The 21,488-nt window shown below is 36.1% G+C and overlaps 2 protein-coding genes across 4 annotated transcripts; one reads left to right on the forward strand and one right to left on the reverse strand.

Moving 5' to 3' along the window:
* The first annotated feature begins 6,326 nt into the window (after window positions 1-6,326).
* On the forward strand, window positions 6,327-18,135 carry LOC141426323 (proteolipid protein 2-like). Of its 3 annotated transcripts, none has more exons than XM_074085174.1 (4): window positions 6,327-6,374; window positions 11,297-11,434; window positions 14,731-14,988; window positions 15,964-18,135. In XM_074085174.1, the coding sequence occupies exons 2-4, from the start codon at window positions 11,309-11,311 to the stop codon at window positions 16,048-16,050; spliced, it is 471 nt and encodes a 156-aa protein (XP_073941275.1). In that variant the 5' UTR covers window positions 6,327-6,374; window positions 11,297-11,308; the 3' UTR covers window positions 16,051-18,135. The 3 variants fall into 3 exon arrangements, with proteins under 3 accessions (XP_073941275.1, XP_073941274.1, XP_073941273.1); XM_074085173.1 differs by lacking the exon at window positions 6,327-6,374 and adding an exon at window positions 10,287-10,636 and having other exon boundaries at window positions 11,288-11,434; XM_074085172.1 differs by lacking the exon at window positions 6,327-6,374 and adding an exon at window positions 10,293-10,636.
* LOC141426325 (mitochondrial uncoupling protein Bmcp-like) lies at window positions 6,396-10,020 on the reverse strand. Its single transcript, XM_074085175.1, has 2 exons — window positions 9,723-10,020; window positions 6,396-6,565 (listed from the first exon to the last, which is right to left on the reverse strand). The coding sequence occupies exons 1-2, from the start codon at window positions 9,784-9,786 to the stop codon at window positions 6,414-6,416; spliced, it is 216 nt and encodes a 71-aa protein (XP_073941276.1). The 5' UTR covers window positions 9,787-10,020; the 3' UTR covers window positions 6,396-6,413.
* Window positions 18,136-21,488: the final 3,353 nt, after the last annotated feature.

Below are 21,488 nucleotides of genomic sequence, written 5' to 3' on the forward strand. Positions count from 1 at the left end.
CGCGCACGAAGTGTTCCGTACCATTATCTATACAATATTAGACATTAGCAAAAAAAAAAACTTAAATATTTGTTTTATTCTGGTTTGAGTATTTGTTGTTATAGCGGCCACAGTAATACTATCTTGAAAATTTCAAGTGTCTTAACTATTACGACTCAAGAGATAGAGCTGTGACAGACGACGGACAACAGACAGACAGACAGCGGAGTCTCAGAAATAGGGTTCCGTTGGCACTTTTTAGGTACGGAACCCTAAAAATAAATAATAGTAACGAACAGTAGAATTTTATGTAGGTACCTACATAATAAATCCCATTTTTTCCTTATCTTAAATTTCAGCTTTTTAGGATAAACGTTTGGTGTGTGCGTTGGTAACAATAATTAAAAAAATAGGACAATGATGGTGTTCACTTCGAAACACAGACAGACAGACAGCAGATGGACAATCAACAGACGGACGGACGGATGAGCCGATGGAAAGGTACACAGACAGACTCACATACGCATAAATTAACAACCTGTGTCACTCCTACAGAGACAAAATCTAACGATACCTCTTCTGATCTCTTTATCTCCTAACATGAGCTATTTCCCAAGACTCTGCTTCTAATTATCAATAAAATACTTATAAATTTTAAAGGTCATAGTAAATTTTCGACTAAAGTACAGTTGGTACAACTTTATTCACCATCACCATCATCACATCTCAGCCGTAGGACGTCACTGTTGGACATAGGCTCCCCACAGACCTCCAGTTGCTTCAACTGGCAGCGGCTGCATCCACCGCGAACCTGCGGCTTTAACCAGGTCATCCGTCCATCTTGTTGGTGGACGTCCTACGCTGCGCTTGCCGATCCGCGCCTCCACTCGAGAACTTTTCGGCCCCAACGGCCATCCGCTCTCCGTGCTATATGGCCGCCATTGCCACTTCAACGAGCTGATTCGCTTGGCTATGTCGTGACTTGTTCTTCTACGTATCTCCTCATTTCTGATTCGGTCCCGTAGAGAAACCAAGCATAGCTCTCTCCATAGCTCGCTGAGCAACTCTGAGCCTATTTATAAGGCCTAAAGTAAAGCACCACGTCTCGGATCCATATGTCATCACTGGACAATAATGATGTAGTGTTCACTTCGAAACACAGACAGACAGAAAGACGGACAGACAGATGGACGGATCGACAGACGGACGGACGGATGGGCCGACGGAAGATACACAGACAGACTCACATACGCATAAAATTAACAACTGTGTCATCCTAACAAAGACTTATTTTCTTGTCTCTGCTCTTGTCTTGTTGTTTGTTGTCTTACTTGAAGATGCATCAAGGCCTTGTTGCATAGCGTGCGAAAGAATGACCATACATACGCTCCAAACCATAACCCTGCCGTTTCTCACACTTATAAATAAAATAAAAATCTTGAATCACTTCATAATAGAGTACATACAGTACATACTACTCGTAAATATGCAGACAGACGGTGGGAAGCGACTTACTTCTATGGAGTGAAAATGTTCACGACGCTACTAAGAGTTAGGGAATTTGGTATGTTTTTCGTAGTAGGTTGCTGCAGACCACAAGTTTGGTACACACGATAAGCCATACTTTGGCCACCAGTAGGAATGAAATTCTTACAGCCCTGCCTCTGGTGTTCTTGTAACAAATATTATGTTTCTGACAAAATGATAAAATAAACATACCCGTGTATCAATTACATAGGTATCTTTTCATCATCGAATCGTACATATATAAATGTTTAAGAGTTGCACTCTTTGCTAATTTCCTCTCGTCCGCAACTTTTTGACTTCTTGATTTGTGTTCAACCATAATTATTCAAACATAATTGCTTTTGAATATCAATCTCATTGACTTGACGTTGTGACAAAAATGTATTATAATGACGTTTAAATTTTACTTATCTAGCCAGTTATAATAATAAAAAAGGTACGAAAACTACTTCGATTGTGAAAACCTTTTTATTCACCGAGCCTAGATTTAGCGGCCGTAAAATGCCGTGATATGTAGGAATTTATTTGAGCCTCACTGTAAAACTTGATATTAATACAACCATGCATGTATGTTGAATGTAGACCTTATTTTTTTAACTAATTAGTTTAGTGATTACACCTAGCACTTTTATTGTGAGAATAAATATATGCTTTATATAAATTAGTGGCGCTACTGTCTACGTAAGAGTAAATAACTAATATCTGTTCAGAATTTGTAAGTTGAATTTAAAACCACTTGTCCTAGATCGAAGCACCGCATTATAATGTATGTAAAGTATGCAATGTTATAATTTTTTGCCGAGGACTGGGTCTGTTACTTAAATATTATTATTTTAAATGACAATTTTAAAAGTAACTTACCTATTTTTCGTCTTACTTACAGTTTGCGTCCTTGCATTAATCAGAAATAATAGTTTAGGCGTTTCAACTTCGAAATAACAGATTTAAAAACAAAAAAGTAAATACTAGACTCAGAAACTTGAACTTGATCTCTCAGTGATTCATGCTTTCTTCATTTAGTTGTCGTATTATCTGAGCCAAAGGTGATGGTCACGTGACCACACGAAATAGTCGATACCTATTTACAATAGTTTGATTTTGTGACATTGACTCACGCACCCATATAAATTGTCACTACATGCTCGCTGCGAACACTGTCAGTTGTACTCATACAATGGTAAAATGCATCAAAATTTACTGCATCACGCTGCACTTTTGATGCAATAAAGTTACTTTTTTTTGGATTTTGCTTGAAGAGCATATCCATAATTTACTATTCTCAAAAAATCCTCTAAGAAAACATGTCCGTGGAAGCTATGCGGGGTGTCGTAGGTTTGTATGGAAGAGCAACCCCCTTAATGAGAGTTTTAAAAATATTTTTTTTCAATTTCTGTTACGTGTATTATGGAGTGCCCTATAAATATTTATTTTTGTAATTTAACTACAAAACTAAATAGCGGCTTTGACAAGTCATCTGTACTACAAATTTCATTGATTGATATAGGTAGGTACATCTTGTAGTTTTCGAGTAAAATGCCTGTGACATACGGACGGACGGACAGACAGACAGACGGACTTGGGGAACTATAGGGGTTCCGTTTTTGCCATTTTGGCTCCGGAACCCTAAAAAACGAAATCCCTAACTGTAACAGCAAGTTCCTTGGCGTATATCTGTACTTCTGCAGTGATGACAAAAAGATATCTAAATTCACAAAGTACTGTTGTAATCACGGCAAGTCCGTCTGAAAGTGTTCCGTGCATAATATTAGATTTTACTCGTATTATAAAAACCCGGCTTCAGTGTGGGCGAAAGCTTTTCAATTGTGTGGAACATCACAACTTCAAAGGTATAAGACAGCGGACAAGAGACAAGCAGTCCTTGCACGTCACACAACGTGCTCTATTTCCGTTTACCAATGACTCAGCGTTAGCAAAATTGGATTCTTTAAACACGTAAAAAAACTTGGCCAACATACTTTCGTTGCACTAATTAGTAATTGCGCATTCTTTAGAAGAGCGAAAACAGTTTATCAGATGTTGAGACTGAGCCAAAACAAGAAAAAACACGCCATTCCTATCGGTTATGCCCTGTTTACTTCCAGTTTGTAGAAATCCAAACATGTTTGTGTTATTATAATATCTAGATCTTTTTATTCATTGTAAAATGTTGATAGCGTGATCGACTATTGTTACGACGTTAAATCAATAACGATGCCCTTCTTTGTTACCTAGTCAGAATATATTATTTAAGGGGCAGTTAAATTTGAGTCGTAAATGCCATCCTTATCTTTACCCAAACAGTAGGTTTTCATCATCATTATATCAGCCATAGGACGTCCACTGTTACATAGGCGGCCCCCATAGACCTCCAGTTGCTTCGATTGGAAGCGGCCTGGCATAAAATAATATGCCGAATGCCAAAGACGACAAAAGGCCCGATTGTGAAGCAAATTGCATCATAATAAAAACAAGACGTATGCCCACGTCACTTTACAAGTTTGCAATGTGACATGACGGCCCATAGTAAAATCTCTCGTCAGAAATGTTTACCTACAGCCGTTCGATAAGATAGTAAATAGTACAACAATAAAACAATTACGACGGGAAAGTTTGTTGCGAGTTGATCCAGTCATTAAGTGAGATAAAATTAATAATGTCAAACGGATGGCTTTCTCGCTTCATATATTGTCTTATTAGTAAATATTTTTGCGTGATACTACACAAATATCGGACTCAGTTTAATGAATACATAATAATGTATGTACATAAAATACTCTAACAGTGTTTCGTTATAGACTAGACTGAGCAGGGAAAATTATTACATTGCTTTTTAGAGTTCCCTAGTCAAAAATGGCAAGTTTCGTCCTGTCCGTCTATATGGCCCTTTTTACATTATTCGAGAACGACAGTTAGTTCGATCGATCTGCAATATAGCGCTATTTACTGGATTAATGTACTTAAACAAAGTCTAAATGCCAGAGATATTTTACTCAAAGATTATAAGAGGTATATTGATGAAATTTAGATTTAGAGTATAGTCTTACCAAAATACGAGTAAAATAGTTATAGAATACCCTCTAACACAAAAAAATCAAACTTTTTGCTTAAATTTAATTTGTCATCATCTCATATCAGCCGCAGGGCGCCCCCTGTTGAAAATAGGCCTAGCCAATTATTTAATTAGCAATTTAATTCATTGCATTTGTATTTCAATTTAATTTGTAGTTTTATTAAATTTCGATTGGTTTTTTGGAGTCTTTTTGTATTTTTTATTTCAACTCCAAATTTGTTACTTTTACGGGTATCCCGTGAAACCATCGCATAGATGTATGTAGCATAGATGTCGCTAGTGCTGCTGCTTAAGTAGCAAAGTAGAAATAAGCAACCTGAGATATGTATGCATAGGAAACATTCGTGTCTAGATTCCTGTCTAGCAGTGGTGTAGGGGTTTTTATTTATTTATTTATTTATTATATTATATGCACAACATGCTGAGGACCTAGGTTCGATTCCCAGTGCTGGTATCTTTTTCTGGTTTTTCTGTGCATCCATGTCTCAGTTTGTATTTTCGATATAATTAAATTTCATTTGAAGTTTTTTAATTCATTGAATTGTATTTTAATTCAATTTAATTTAATTTAATCTATTATTTAACGTAATTTGTTCAATTTATTTTTTATTGATTGCGTAGGTACCTACTTATGGACTGATGTGTGAAATCGAAGTTACAGGGCGGCCAAAAGGGCCCGTGGGTCGCTTAGAGAAAATAATGAGAGAAGAGAAGGCGATTGCAATTGAATATATCGATATTCAGCTCCTCTGTCACATTGTTTTATCTTATTGTTAGCTCTGTATTATTACATCAACGCAGATGTTTAGCACACACTCAGAGCTAGTATGGCCTTTTTCACACGGCGTCGTATCTACATGTACATACATACATAAAACAATTGATTATGTAAACATTATCGATGTAAATATGATATAACAATGGACTAATCGTGTGCAAGTGTTATCGTACAGACGTGCACGCCTAAACTTATATGATATCTTATCAATTACGTTCATGGCACAGACTTCCCATAATCACAATCTACAGTCCTTGAACCTGGGTCCCACCCACCCATGATAACGCCATGGCAAGATGGTAATTCAAGATATTATGCCAAATTTTAATGAAATATAAGCGATGGAATACGTGTACGAGTAGTGTATCCTGCTAATATAAATGCGAATGCTTCTACGTGTGTCTGTCTGTTAGGTCCTCTTACATACTAAAACGCCTGGACATATAGAAGATTATTTTTTATTATAATTTTACCGCGGGATCGGACATATACTCGTACCTACGCATGCAAAATCCCGAAATCTCAGCTGCTATGTCAAATCTAAGGAGCTAACGCTAGCTGACACGGTCAGCACGGAGCTGGTGGATGCCTTTATAAAAAATAGCATGAGCAGCGCTAGAGGGAAGGCTACTACGAAATTCGGAAAAGTTCGAAATTCGAAGTTCGTATCGTACCGTCCCTCTCGCTCTCGTATCAAATAATATTAGCGTCAGCAGGACGGCAAGATACGAAGTTCCAATTTCTTCTTTTGATTTTAGATGTTATGCTTCGTAACCGAATTAATGGTGATTATCCACCGGCGAGGCAAATTTCATTTCTCGTCTCGCCTCGCCGGTGGAAAGCCACCTTAACGGTGCCTACCCGCCGCCGGTGACGTTCAGAAAATACACCCTCAAACATTCCCGGACAAAACATTCGGACGCGGTCGCCGGCGGCGGGTGGTCAGAGAAACCAGGGCCTAAATAAAACCGTTACGAGTAGACAGGACTAGAAGTTGTTCAATATCGGTTTGCCAGTCCTGTAAGTAACTAACCTATTGACAATAACCATGTAATAAACTCACCCACAGTACAGTGCCTTGATACCCTCCTGGCGAGAGGTCTTGACGAAGCAGTCGACCATGCCGGAGTAGCGGAGCTCCACATGGCGAGGGTCAATGGCCTGCCCTTGGATCTGGAGACGAGTCTTGGTGGTGTCGATGGGGAACGTCCCTGAATAGAGGAAGTTAATATAAAGCTTTGGACAATCACATGTTTAGGTCCTGCTTATACATATTACTCTAGTAAAGTGACATGGCAGGGCTGCTAATCAGACTTGGAGTGGTAAGAAATCCTAATACATATCACCAAATAATAATAACAGGTCAAGTGTGAGTCAGTTTTTAATAAACAAATGTTGTCGTCAGTCTTAATTGTGCAATGTCAATGTCTTAACAGGTTTTTGGTCTACATCCAAAAGTTAATTAAACGGACACAAGAGTGTATCAATGATAAAGATGAAGTTAAAGTGCTGCATAGTCATACTGCCTGGTAGGCATTTAGCTTCTTAGTCAATATACAATGAAGTTAAAGTGCTGCATAGTCATACTGCTGGTAGCATTTAGCTTCTTAGTCAATATACAATGAAGTTAAAGTGCTGCATAGTCATACTGCCTGGTAGGCATTTAGCTTCTTAGTCAATATACAATGAAGTTAAAGTGCTGCATAGTCATACTGCCTGGTAGGCATTTAGAGCTTCTTAGTCAATATACAATGAAGTTAAAGTGCTGCATAGTCATACTGCCTGGTAGGCATTTAGCTTCTTAGTCAATATACAATGAAGTTAAAGTGCTGCATAGTCATACTGCCTGGTAGGCATTTAGCTTCTTAGTCAATATACAATGAAGTTAAAGTGCTGCATAGTCATACTGCCTGGTAGGCATTTAGCTTCTTAGTCAATATAAATGAAGTTAAAGTGCTGCATAGTCAGATTACCTGGTAGGTAGGCATTTTACTTCTTATAGTCAATATAGGTTAAAATTTCACATAGATGTTTTGAATTTAGGCAACATGATGAAAAAAGTAAAGCCTATTAAGACTGATAATTTTCATTCTAAATTTAATATGCATAATTAATTTCATCATTTTATTTTTCCAGATTTTCATGCCCACAGTATGATGTGGGGAGGACACTTGCTTGTAACAAAATTTAGCATTTTAGATTGCATAATAGTCTATTAATCTATATTTGAAAGAACTATGGAACAATCTGCTACATTACGCATTTAAAAAAGAAAAAACCTTCCCGCTTTACATGTAGAAGTTACCTGCCACAAAAAAAATTGCTACTTTTTGGTGTGATTGTGACGTTATTTTATACTTTCGTTAGTTATGGAACATTCAAAAGAAACAAATTTTCATTTTCTTCTAACATCAACAGTCTCTATACTTAATATTTTTCACCTATGATGAGTTCTGTGACATTTTCGAGTTTCGACAGTTTATCGAGTGAACTATCGATTTTTCCAAGAGTTTATATATTTTTAGACCGTTTCGGCATTATGCAAAAAATAACACAAAACTTAACGAGAAACAGTAACGAAAGTCAACAACAATAATAACAGAAATTAACAATAACAAATACAATGCAAATAAAATGCATTGAACTCAACTCGTATACAAGGAAGACACACTCGTACTGACAGTGATACTGATTTGTGTGATTTTTTGTTCCTAATTATTATTATTGTGTGCCTTACAGGGCGTCATGGATTGACTGATCTGATAATAACTGAAACACCCTTATAACTATGTACATGACATTAAAATGAATATGAAGCACTGGTCACAAGAGGCACAAGATGGCTGCGGCCGTGTACCAAATAGGTGCATTTACAAATCTTGCAAGTTCTGTTTTTTTTTTTATATCCATTTTCTGTTCTGTTTAAAAATTTAAAATATCTTAGTATTCATTGTTTTGAATAATGAACCGCGGCATTGCCGATAATGTGGTGTCACGTCATCTGTTCCGTTTCACACATTGGCGTCATTTAAAAATATTTTTTTTTCCAGCTTATTCGATGGAGTCTATTTAATGGACACTGACATTGCTATATATTTTAAAAAGTACAGTTTTACATTTTTTTGATGATTTTGCTTCAAAATACAAATTATAAAAAAAAAAAAATTGCGAACAGTATGCGTAATTCGAAAATTTTCAAGTGTCACAGAATCATCATCAATAAGTTAAGCTGCAGATGAACAGAAGACCTCATCATCATCCTTATTTTTCTGGTTTTTCTATGCATCTATGTTTCAGTTTGTATTTTCAATATAGGTTTTACGGGATGACCGTAAAAGTTACAAAAAATTTGGAATTGAAATAAAAAATACAAAAAGATTCCAAAAACCAATCTTAATTTGATTGCTTAATAACAACATCTCTTGTCCGGGTGAGCGGTTAGTTCCAATGGGGTGCTGAAAGTTTCTCGATGAGGGCTACAGCATAGATGTCGCTAGTGTCGCTGCTTAAGTGACTAAATAAGAAAACAAACAAGCTGAGATATGTGGTGCATGGAGAAATTCGTGTCTGTATCACTGTCCAGTGGTGGTGTAGTGGTACAGCACGTGGCACGGAATGCCAAGGACCTGGGTTCGATTCCCAGCACTGGTCTTATTTTTCTGGTTTTTCTATGCATCTATATTTCAGTTTGTATTTTCGATATGGGTTTTACGGGATGACCGTAAAAGTTACAAAAAATTTGGAATTGAAATAAAAAATACAAAAAGATTCCAAAAAACCAATCTTAACATAATTTAGTGATACAAAGCTTCATTTGCATTTAACTTTATATTTTTTAATTACATTTTTTTTTTAATTACATTATTATTTCTAATGAAGTGGCATTATGAGTTGTGTAGTGTAGTGTACTTTTAAATAAATAAAAATAAGTATAGCGGAAAGTATAAGAGCAAAAATTTTAAGAGTATGCCCAACCATTTGATTTAATACTTTAACAATTTTGCTTTATTTCCTCGCATTATTAGAGAAAAGCGCTATACATGCCTCAGCGGAAATGGCAATTTGTGGATTCGTATTTATTGAACTACTCATACATGAATTGCTTTTTCACGGCCTCGACAGTGATGTACTAAATATCTATGAAATATATAAGATATGAAATCCTACTCAGTCCATTGAGCATGATAATTTAGGTATGCTAAATCATCTACGTTGTCGTTCATACGACGTGATCTAGGTCGTATCCCCTTTCTTAAATTTATCTTATCTTTGTTTATCCACAAACACGCGTGAAGACCGTGGAACTTAAATCCAAAAGTATTTGGTTAGGTTAGAAAAAAAACTTTATTTGAAAAATTATTAACTCACCAAATTCCGCAACGATCGACGCCAGACCGCCGTAAATAAACGGCCTCCAATCTCTATCTCCCATTAGACCCAGACACTATCACAATTTCTAATTATTTAAGTGTTTATTAAATATTTCGCGAACTCTTCTGTCCGGTTTGAAAACACAGCGCTAAAAAGGTGATCCCGCACTTATGATATAAATGCGTACGTTTATAACACTCGGTTAAACTAGAAGTTGTAATTTAGAAGATCGAAATAAATTTTAAAAATTCGCACAAATTCGGAATAATCGTACGACACGGCACATTTTCGCCATAGCATGCCATAGACTAATGTCAAAGTTACGTTACATTACAATTAGCAGGACTACTATGAACTCGAAACTCGAAGTTCGTATCGTACCGTTCCTCTCGCTCTCGTATTAAACAGTATAAGTGTCAGAGGGACCGCACGACACGAACTTCGCGTTTTGAGTTTCGTAGTAGCCCAGTAGTTACGTTACGTCAGTCATCCATCAGTCAGTCAGCCAACAGCGGGCTATCAATATCAATGCTATCATTGTCATCCACTGCCATCGATCGAGATAAAAAATAACTTCTTTGTCTGTGATACGAGTTCCATTTATCCTTAAATTATACACTGGCTATCTGTTTCTCCACTTTCCTACTGACCTGATATAATTATCTCTTTTCTTTTCCCTAGTATTAAATAAAATATTGAAAAGAGTGAAAAATTCTAAATGGAACGCTAAACTATGTCGTAGAAAAAATCGTTCTGTCAAGAAAATGACAACCTCCTTAACTTCACGTCAAATTATGTCAACAAACTTCTCATTCCCCGGACGCCTTTAGAAGTAATAATATTATTTCCTACAATAATTTATAACTCAATAATTTGCTAATTTACTTAAACTATAGAGGATCAACCAACGGGTAAGTAATATGCATGCTGATATAATCATTTAGCATTCCTATTTGGATATTGTAATGCCAGATGGCTAATTCATAACGTAGCTATTATTCCATCAATTTCGTTAATTAAGTCGTTAACTTTAGTATTTAAGACGTCTCGTGGGTGTCATAATATACATATATGCAATTTAGCAAGGTGTGGTTTACATAACAGTAGAATTATATTGAGTTTCAAGTGTCGAGATCGAAATGAAAGAGATAAACTCGAGAATAGTATTCAGTATTTTGTATAACATTGAAACAAGATTTTACCAGAGGCTTCGCGCGCGTTACCTATGTGATCTGTCGGCTCAGATTCCGTGATTTTACAAAATTCCCAATTTCCAAAAAGAACATGAGAATTTCATAAAATCACATTATGGTCTTCATAGAACTGTGCTTTTTATGTTGATTGCCTTAAACTTTAATATTTTGTGTTATTCCAAAGGTTAGCAATCTACTTACCAAATTTCATGCACACACACAAACTTCTGCATATATTTAATAGCATTTTGTTTCCAGTTTTAATTCCCCAAGGCTAAAAGCCTCCTCCAACTTTTTCCACTTTTCTTTATCTGCAGCAATATCCATCCAATTGTTTCCTGCTGTTGCAATGATAAAACAATTTAAAAGTTGTTCCAGGTTTAGATTAAGATGTATGATGTTTACGCAAACAACCAAAGCCAACCGACTACACCACCTGCGCCACCACAGAAGGTTTTGCGTTTCGACAGAGGATATGCCACGTCACGCCCCGGAATACTGAAACTTGTTCAGTTGGTAATGTGTCTTTTTTTACAGGCTTTTATTTACTTGCCCAGTTTGTTATTTATTTATTTATTTGGGTCAAATCTTGCAAGTTAAATTTGACCCACACACCCAGATAATCTGGACATTGCAATGGGAGTGTTTGATGAATGTGGACATCGAGTCTTTCAATGAGGCTGGCATAGTCACACTGGTTGCACTTAAGCCTCAAAAAAAAAAATAGAAAAAAAAAAAATTTGACCCACTTCCAGTGGTCGGATTGACCTGAAATTTGGCATAGTTATGTAAATATAGTGACAATTTAATAATCTGGCAGTGACATTGTGGTGGTCCTGGAAGGATCGTCTCTGCAGAACGGAATTCCTCAATGGTTTATGGCATCGACTAGAAATTTGGTACGGAAATGTAGTTTGGATGACAATGAACGTACAGTCATGAAAAGTACAATCAGCAAAAAAGCTTGTGGGTCAATCAACTTTTTCTTGTACCTCGTTGCCATGGTTATGTCCCCTGGACAACTCTTTAAAACCACTAGTTTCTATATGTTTTCTGTGGTTAAATTCATGGAGTATAAATTTTGTCATAGTTACAAGCTCATTATTTTATAGACTATCTCCTAAGCATAAGTCAACATATCAAAGCATTTTTTTAAGACACTGTCACTATTGTCTCTTGGACAACGGGACAGAATAACAAACAAGAAAAAGTTGATTGAAAATGATTTTTTTACAAAAAACTAGAACAAGATTTTATTTTGAACTACTGTTTACCTGTGGTTTTGCACGCGTAAACCATTAAATCTAGTAGTTAAAGTAAAATTCTGGGATTTTACTTAATTCCGATGAGAATTCCCAAAAATTTAACCGCGGATTTAATTTGTTTTGCATATAATACCTACCAAAGCCTATGGATGCCGTGGTGGCCTAGTGGTTTAATCTATGGCCTCTCAAGCAGAGGATCGTGGGTTCAAACCACTGCTTGCACCTCTGAGTTTTTCGAAATTCATGTGCAAAAGTCCCAATCCGCACTGGGCCCGCGTGGGAATTACGACCCAAGCCCTCTCATTCTGAGAGGAGGTCTGTGCCCAGCAGTGGGACTTATATAGGCTGAGATGATGATGATGATAACATCTATGCCATATTTAAGGTTTCTAATCCTATCAGTTGAAATTTCGTGATTTTATCCCAATTTGTGGGAAATATCGGGTTAAAAAGTAGTCAATGTGTTATTTCACACATCCAGCTACATTTACCGGTGGCGTAGCGTGAAAATTTTACAGATAAACCGGAAACTGCTTGAACGCGGCGAGTAAAGAAGAGCCTAATGAGAGATGTAGGTGACTAGGTGAATGTTGAAAATTTAAGCAACCCGGTGGGTATCGATTTGTTACGTAGGTACGAGGTCACGCCACTGCTATCTACATACCAAATTTCGTTCAAATCCATCCACTTGTTTTAGTCTGAAGGCGTAACACGCATAGTACCAAAAACCAAATATGTGGTCTACCACTGTAAAGTTGATAATCGTTTGCACATCATAAAACAATAATGCCAATAGACGTGTCTGTCAACTTGAAAGTTCGACTTTAGCAAAATTGATAGACCACTTAGTTGGCTGATGGTACACAAACTTTCGCGTTTTTAAATATTACGACGTATATTATGACGGCCGGATGGCCAAGTGGTTAGAGAACCTGACTATGAAGCTTGAGGGTCCTGGGTTTGATTCCCGGCCGGGCAGATATTTGTATGAACAATACGAATGTTTGTTCTCGGGTCTTGGATGTTTAATATGTATTTATCTTATTTATCTATACAAGTTTTTCCGTTGCCTAGTATCCATAGTACAAGCTTTGCTTAGTTTGGGACTAGGTCTAGGTCAATGAGGGCTATCTTTTTTTGTCTCACTAGATGGCGCACTGTTGCATGAGGTTTTTAAGTGTGGCTTTCAGAGTCTGTTATTATGGGCGTCAAATCATATTTAATACACCTTAAAACCGTACCATAAAAATATCCAGCAACCACAGTGTTGCTTAGTCCCGTTTTGTTCGGAAAAAAAGGGAGGACAAAAGTTTCCGAAAGACAAAACTGTCTCAAAACACAGACATTCATTGCGCCGTAACGCATAATTGCCATAATTAATTTCAGGTAATGCAAAATATTCACAAATATATTCTAATTATAAATAAACCCGCGTAGCTCACCCGAAAACTATGAGATTTGACATTTCGGAGACCTCACGCTACACTAGCGCCTCTAGCGGCGAATTCATTCGCGATAGCCCTCATTGGGTGTCAAGTGTCCCATGATATTAATTTATTTAATATTAGTAGGATTATTAAGATTGCATTACATAATACACTAGCAGCTCTTTAAAGTTAAATGAGGGTTTTCACGTAGCCGAAATATCGCTAGATGGCGTTATATTGCGATTGGCTCATTTAGTTTTTTTAACCAATCACGAACAAACGTCAAATGTACCACACGACACTAACGCCATCTAGCGATATTTCGCCTCCGTGAAAACCCTCATTACTGCATGTGTGGTTGTAATATAATGACTAAATCTGCTCCCTAAAGGTGCTCTTCGTTGGTCTTCTTCGTAACTTTAGTGAGCTCATTCCATGAGTTACAACCACAACATGATAAAGTAACAATGCTAGCAAATCTGCAGATTTTTTTTATTTTATTTTTATTCGACTGGATGGCAAACGAGCAAGTGGGTCTCCTGATGGTAAGAGATCACCACCGCCCATAAACATCTGCAACACCAGGGGTATTGCAGATGCGTTGCCAACCTAGAGGCCTAAGATGGGATACCTCAAGTGCCAGTAATTTCACCGGCTGTCTTACTCTCCACGCCGAAACACAACAGTGCAAGCACTGCTGCTTCACGGCAGGATTAGCGAGCAAGATTGTGGTAGCAATCCGGGTGGACCTTGCACAAGGTCCTACCACCTGCAAAAATGCTTGCTTGTATCTGCAGAAATGCTTGTGTTTAGAAAAATATTATTTACTAAAACTTGTTTTATTTCAGTTTGATGAATTCTCATTTCTCCTACTGGTTTAAATAAAATATACCTACAAAGATATATTGATCTATCTTTTTGTAGTTCAACACAAACAAATCACATATCAAGGTGGAACCTTTTCATATCCAATTTCGCTACGACTTCTTTGACAGATGCGAGGGATGTCAACAAGACATTAAGCACAAAGGTTCCATCCTGATACGCGAGTTTCATTGACTGTACTACATGTAACCCGTATCTCTTGGTAGCTTCATCAACCTGTTCAATAACCTTGCAGCTCTGCAACCTAATCGGCTTCATCTGCATCAAAGTATCCTGGGTATGGTTCTCTGCGATATTCTACAACATCCTGTACTGGGTGGCCATCATCATCACATCGTTCCTGCTGCTGTCTTACACGTTCCACTTTGTGGAGAAGCACGATCGCTGGCCGTGGCTCAAGTGGGAGTTCTTCTACTGCTGCGCCGTCACGCTGGTGTACGTCGGCCTGTCCATATTTGCTGCTGTGGTCGGAGAGAGTGGCTGGGCTGTCGGGGTGAGTTTGCTTTTTTATCCGATTACCTTTAATTACTACTTAGAATCTTTTGATACAAACTAGGGTGTCCTTATTGTTAGCATGTGCTGCATGTATCAAAAATAATATTTGCATGACTTATACAGTCTAAATTTATGAAACAAAAAATCCTATAGCATCATATACCTAAATATAATGTACTACATTTACCGCAAATAAATTTCATTTCATTTCATTTACCCGAATACCTATATTTTTCGAGCGTGTATGTATGTATAAAACTACGCAATCAGCGGTATCGGCAATTTTTTTAAAAGGATTAGTTTATCTTTTACAAACATAGTATGTCGCACGGGTGGTACTAGAATTACGCACATCGACTCATTATAAGACTCTAAGGGGCTGTTTCACCATCCATTGATTAGTGTGATGCCGTCTCTATTTGTTTTGATCGAATAGACGGAGACGGCATCACATTTAACCGTCGGTCAACGCTAATCAATGGATGGTGAAACAGCCCCTAAATAAAGATCTAACAGACTCTCGTTCGTAATTTGCATATTTTGCGTAAGCTTAGCTATCGTAAGGTCGCGGGTGAGCAAGGAAATTCTTTTAGTTCATTTATATTTTATAAATTTATTGTTTTAGTAGTAATAATTGTATGTATGTATATTGTGCGTGGAATAAACTTTAAATTATTTTTAGTATTATTTTTTTTCCCGGTAAACCGTAAATTTTCCATAAATTTTTAAATGGTCATCCGATAGAGCTACAGGTTAGGTTAGGTTTGTTTTATAGCAGTTCTGAAAAATAAATGGTTTCAGAGAAAAAAAGGTATGTCAATCATTACATTATGGTTATGACTAACAGTTTTCGACCAGTCGATATAGACCCCTAGAATGTTAATCGTAAAAAAACTGGTATCAAATTAAAACTAATAATTAGACACTCAGCTACAACTAAGGTAACCACGGCTAACCCTGACATATTTTTCAGTTCTTCGGTCTATGCGCCATCCTGGCGTACGGATATGATGGCTACCTCAAATACACGGCTTGGAAAAGAGGCCTACCGCCGCAGTGAACTGACGACACTTGGTCCAATGGGGGTGCGTTAAACCTAAGCTAAACTAACTTAACACTAACCGTGACGTCATTGTGTTGAAAAAAAAGCTCGTATCGCATATCGATGTGTAATCTAAATTAAGCCTTAAAACATGGACAGTCAAGATAAACTTAGTATGATCATCATTTTTGAGATACGAGCTTTTAGTTACGTGACGTCGAGTACGATTTGAAGATGTATTTTTTTATTTAATATTTTTGAGGGCTGGAGGGATGTTGTTTTTTGTAAATCATGAATTTTGTAGGTATAACTTAAAATGAGTATCAGCTCGTAATGTTTTTTTAGTGCTTTTAATCTGTTTTAAGTATTAATTATTCTCTTGTTTGTATATTTAGGTAATTCTATTTTCACGGCATACCCTGTACTTACATTGTATTGACTTAGGCAATGTAATTATTGTATTATACGTGTTACAAAATGACAAAGAACAAGCTTCATCAAAACGAAAGTACAAATTTATTGAATAATGTTTTTCCATCGTATTTTGACGGTAAAGGTCGTATTATTATCTTGCTATTTCAACTAGCTTACTGAAGTTTACTGAAGCTATTTGAGTAAGCAATATAACTACGAACTCTTCTGACAAAACACGATTGCAATACCGTTATTCACTACATTTGAACTAGAGTTGACTTTTTCACTTTAGGGGGTATTTCTGTTACATTCTGTATTATTCAGCACAGCTAGCATAATGAGGGCTATCGCGAATGAATTCGCCGCTAGAGGCGCTAGTGTAGCGTGAGGTCTCCGAAATGTCAAATCTCATAGTTTTTGGGTGAGCTACGCGGGTTTATTTATAATAAGATTTTTTTTGTGAATATTTTGCATAACCTGAAATTAATTATGGCAATTATGCGTTACGGGGCAATTAATGTCTGTGTTTTGAGACAGTTTTGTCTTTCGGAAACTTTTGTGCTCCCTTTTTTTCCGAACAAAACGGGACTAAGCAACACTGTGGTTGCTGGATATTTTTATGGTACGGTTTTAAGGTGTTTTAAATATAATTTTAATCTTAATTTTGTTTTAACGCCCGTAATAACAGACTCTGAAAGCCACACTTAAAAACCTCACGCAACAGTGCGCCATCTAGTGAGACAAAAAACGATAGCCCTCATTAATGCTACCTTCTTAGTTTGTTATGCGGCAATGGCGCCACATTGTTTCATAGAGCCATACTTACTATTAATTATAGATATTAGGAGGAAGAGTGTACCTTGCTTTTAATAGACCAGACGATATTTTATATACTACTAGCTTTTGCCCGCGGTTCCGTCCGCGTGGTATTCGGTTATCGCGCGCTGTTCCCTCGAGAGCTGTGCATTTTTTCCGGGATAAAAAGTAGCCTATGTCACTCTCGGGCCCATAAACTATCTCTATGCCAAAAATCACGTCGATCCGTCGCTCCGTTACGGCGTGAAAGACGGACAAACACACAAGCACACTTTCGCATTTATAATATTAGTATGGATTGATCCTTACTTGATATTAAATAAATAAATATCATGGGATGATTGACACCAATTGACCTAGTCCCAAACTTAGTAAAACTTGTTGTATGGGCATTGGGCAACGGATAAAGGTGCAGTGGCGAAGTTTGACCAGTTTTTAAATAAATTCGTTTACGCGTTGCAAGCACACGTTACCTTTTTGAATGACATTATAACGGAATATGTCATACTCGGTCAATAAAGCAGTTATACTGAGCAAGCAAAAACAGACCTTAAGGTGGTCAACCTTTTCATTCCGCGACTGTACATTATAGATATAATATTTACTTCTAATCGTCCAAGAATCGAGAGCAAACATTCTTATTTTTCTTACAAGTATTTGCCTTGACCGGGGATCGAACCCGAGACCTCAAGCTTCGTGGTCAGGTTCTCTAACCATTTGTCTATCCGGTCGTCAAAATATTTTTGGAGCATAGATAATATTTTAAACATTCGAATATTATAGAATTTAAAGCACCAAGTTTTGTAAACTGTTATGAGATGAATGTTTTTGATAAGTATACATAGTTTTAAGAATTTCATATAGCATATAATCATGTTTTTTTTTTTTTTTTTTTTTTTTAATTTATTTATTTTATTATTCTTGTTTGTATACAAACCAAGAATTCATGACAAAGTAATATATACCTACCTTTTCTGTTTTCTTACTTTTACTACTCAAAAAAAAATTAAGTAAACTACATGTAGTTTCATTAACGAAATAAAAAATACAATACGGTATTTGGGAACTCCTGAATTGGCAATATCCTATATACCTAGGTATATTATTATCAAAATATAGATATACAGTCAAGTTTTAGCGAAGAGAACAATTAATTAGTTTGAGAATTGGATTTATTGATTTTTGAAATAAATAATTTACATCTGTCTCTTTCTAAAACGCTTTTCTCTATGCAGCAAGTACGGCACTACTTGCATGTGACGCCACACGCAAGTTTGACTATCTTGAATTTCAAACCTTAATAACTATTTTATGCAAAGGTAGCATGAAAATGTTTTTCCGTTCGATTACATGCATTATCTAGCTTTAATTTATAAAATAAGTAAAAAATATTTAAATATCGTATTGTATACTAGTAAAAATTCTTTGTAATATCGACTTTATTGCTACGAGGTGAAGACAAGAAATAATGTTGTTCATTTGTCATGGATTTTTTCAAAAGTTCGCTGAAGCATTTATAAGTACAATGTAGTATTGTTGCTTTGTGTATACTGAGAGAATGTGCCTTAAGTGTTGTATTTATAACTATACACATATTGTGATACGTGAACGTGATTCAGTAGTTTTTTTAACCGACTTCAAAAAAGACCGAAAGGACAATGGATATAAAATCGTAATAAGCGTAGTATATAGGGTATTTTACTAGCTGTTGCCCGCGACTTTGTCTGTAAAGAATTCGTCTATCGCGCCCGTAGTTTTAGTAATTTTTTTCACTTTTTTCATTTCTATTACATTAAAATATCTCTTCTTATTCTCCTATTTTGATAAATATGGGACTATGTACGGTTTGAGACATACTTCACTATTATTATGTACTTATTAAAAAATCTCCGGTCTCGGTTCACATGTGACATGTGACAAAGAAATCGACAAACTCTGTTTTTGAAGTCGGTTAAAAATGTAGTAACAATTTTTATTCAAGAATGATGCTTTCACTGTTTTTCCTCGAAAGTGTGTTATTATAGCTAATTCTGTACGTACACTTGAACCAGTTTGTTACGTCGTCCAGAATTCGAAACGAAAGATCGTTTTTCTTTTTCTTTCTCATTTAAATCTTCAAGAAAACGAAGAAAACCGACGCGTCTCGAGCTACATTCTGGTTCGGTATACTGTTACCTGTCACTTCTCAAATAGCACGTACCAAAGTAGAATTGAACCCGCCTTTAAATGTGGACCTGTTTTATATTGTAAGGTATTCATAAGCAGCGCATATTAGAGATGGGCCGAACGTGGGTTTCACCGAATACGAATATTCGGCCGAATGTTCGGTAAAACTTTTACCGAACCGAATATTCGGCATAATTGATTCCTAAGTAAAAACTAAAATATTTTTGTTGAAATTTTTAATCATGCAACTTGATTAAAACAAAAAACTTCTTAATTTCTCACAATAAAGACCTCATTGATTATGTTATCATTTTATATTATTATAAAAATCACTATAGCTTAATCTCAAAATAGCTATATACATACTTAAATTTTGTTTTTAATTAATAACCATATTTTTTATCTGCTGTTATTGGAAATAAAGCCACAGTGTCAACAAAAACATAAAGCCTCACTGAACCTCATAAAAATAACACATTTAACACTCGTCTCATGCATGGTTCAATACAGTTAAAAGAAGAGTACCACTTTGCCGAATATTCGATGATTTCGCCGAATACGAATATTCGGCGATTTAGCCGAATACGAATATTCGGTAAACCTGCCGAATATGCTGAATACCGAATACAAAACAAATATTCGGCCCATCCCTAGCGCATATAAGGTTGCGTTTCCACCAGAGATGTGCGAGCAATGTGTTTTTCATGAACTTTATACAACAACGAAGGTCTGGCTGTCGTTGGCTCTTGTTCTATCAAGAGTTAGGACCTATGCATGAGCCGTTGGGATCACCGTAAAATGATTACTATAAACATTATTCTAAGTATTTGCAGATCATTCCAAGGGCGGATCCACCATTGTGGGCACGGTGGGCATGCCCACAACACTAATAGAATTGACAAGATTTCATATTTCTAAGACTATAATTTGATTCGTTCTCTGTATTCTGTTTGGAAAGAGAAAAACGCTGATATTTTTAAAATTTCGCTACAACTATTAATTAATTTATTAAAAAAAATTTAAGATGTGCTCTATTCTAAAAGGGCATAACTCCAAAACTACGACACAATAGATCCATTACTTTTGTCTAGTCTCTTAAAAAAAAGATCACGTAAATCTGACGTAGACGTTGCATAGAGACAATATCAAAATTATGACAGCTCCTTTTTCTGGTGATAAAGGCAAAGGAAACATATCTATTCTGTTGTAGTGTTGGCAAATTCAGACATATTCCAATTTTTATTTTTTTTAATATGGAGAAATCAATTATAATAAATATTTTCCCATGTTCAGGAGGCAAAACTCTTTCGATTCCTGTAGTAATTAAAAGATGTTAAAAAAATGAAATCTTGTCAATTGTGAAGATATCCTTTCACAGTCAATCGAGATCGATAGGCAAATGTTTTGATGCACGGAAAAAAGGAAATAATCAAATTAAAAGTCGTCCATGCGTCATGATTGATCATGGGAGAGTGCATACTTCGACTCACACTTGACTGATTTTCGGGTGGCTGTGACCACCTTTTTTGAGGGCTGGGTCCGCACCTGGATCATTCTTGTAGTTTATACTGTTTTCTTGGTAAGAATCAGAATTTCTTATAAAGCTGTGTATTTTTCTAAGTGTTTTATGTCTACTTACTTATAGAATTTACTCAATTCGAATATTATGTGTACCTATTTACGGAATCTTCTTGTTGAAATAAAACCAATTTAACACGGTTAAAGCTTTTTTATTTAATAATAACATCACAGTGATCAATACATAATAATAATAATTAATAACAATTATTTACAAAAAAGTATTCAAAATATACCATATAAAGTTTTAAGTAAATGTTTAAGTAAAAATAGCCATTTTAGTTTAATTTTTAAAAGTCGTGGTAAAGTTTTGGTTAAACTCGTTAACGTCTTATTTAACCAGTTAAATCTAAACGGATAACTGGTTAAATTCGGACAAAGGTTTTCTGTGATTCGTTTGAATCACCTTTGTCCGAATTTCGGTTCAACAAAAACTATTAAACATTTCTTTTTTCCACTTTCTGTCGTTTGAAATTCAAATA

This window comes from Choristoneura fumiferana, chromosome 3 (genome assembly GCF_025370935.1).
Source record: "Choristoneura fumiferana chromosome 3, NRCan_CFum_1, whole genome shotgun sequence".
Classification (NCBI taxonomy): domain Eukaryota; kingdom Metazoa; phylum Arthropoda; class Insecta; order Lepidoptera; family Tortricidae; genus Choristoneura; species Choristoneura fumiferana.

Coding starts and splice junctions, on each gene's coding strand:
- LOC141426325 (XM_074085175.1), bottom strand. CDS start 9,786: ATGGGAGATAGAGATTGGAGGCCGTTTATTTACGGCGGTCTGGCGTCG. Junction 6,566..9,722: donor GTCGATCGTTGCGGAATTTG/GTGAGTTAATAA, acceptor TCCTCTATTCAG/GGACGTTCCCCATCGACACC.
- LOC141426323 (XM_074085174.1), top strand. CDS start 11,309: ATGTATGATGTTTACGCAAACAACCAAAGCCAACCGACTACACCACCT. Junction 11,435..14,730: donor TACTGAAACTTGTTCAGTTG/GTAATGTGTCTT, acceptor ATAACCTTGCAG/CTCTGCAACCTAATCGGCTT. Junction 14,989..15,963: donor AGAGTGGCTGGGCTGTCGGG/GTGAGTTTGCTT, acceptor CATATTTTTCAG/TTCTTCGGTCTATGCGCCAT.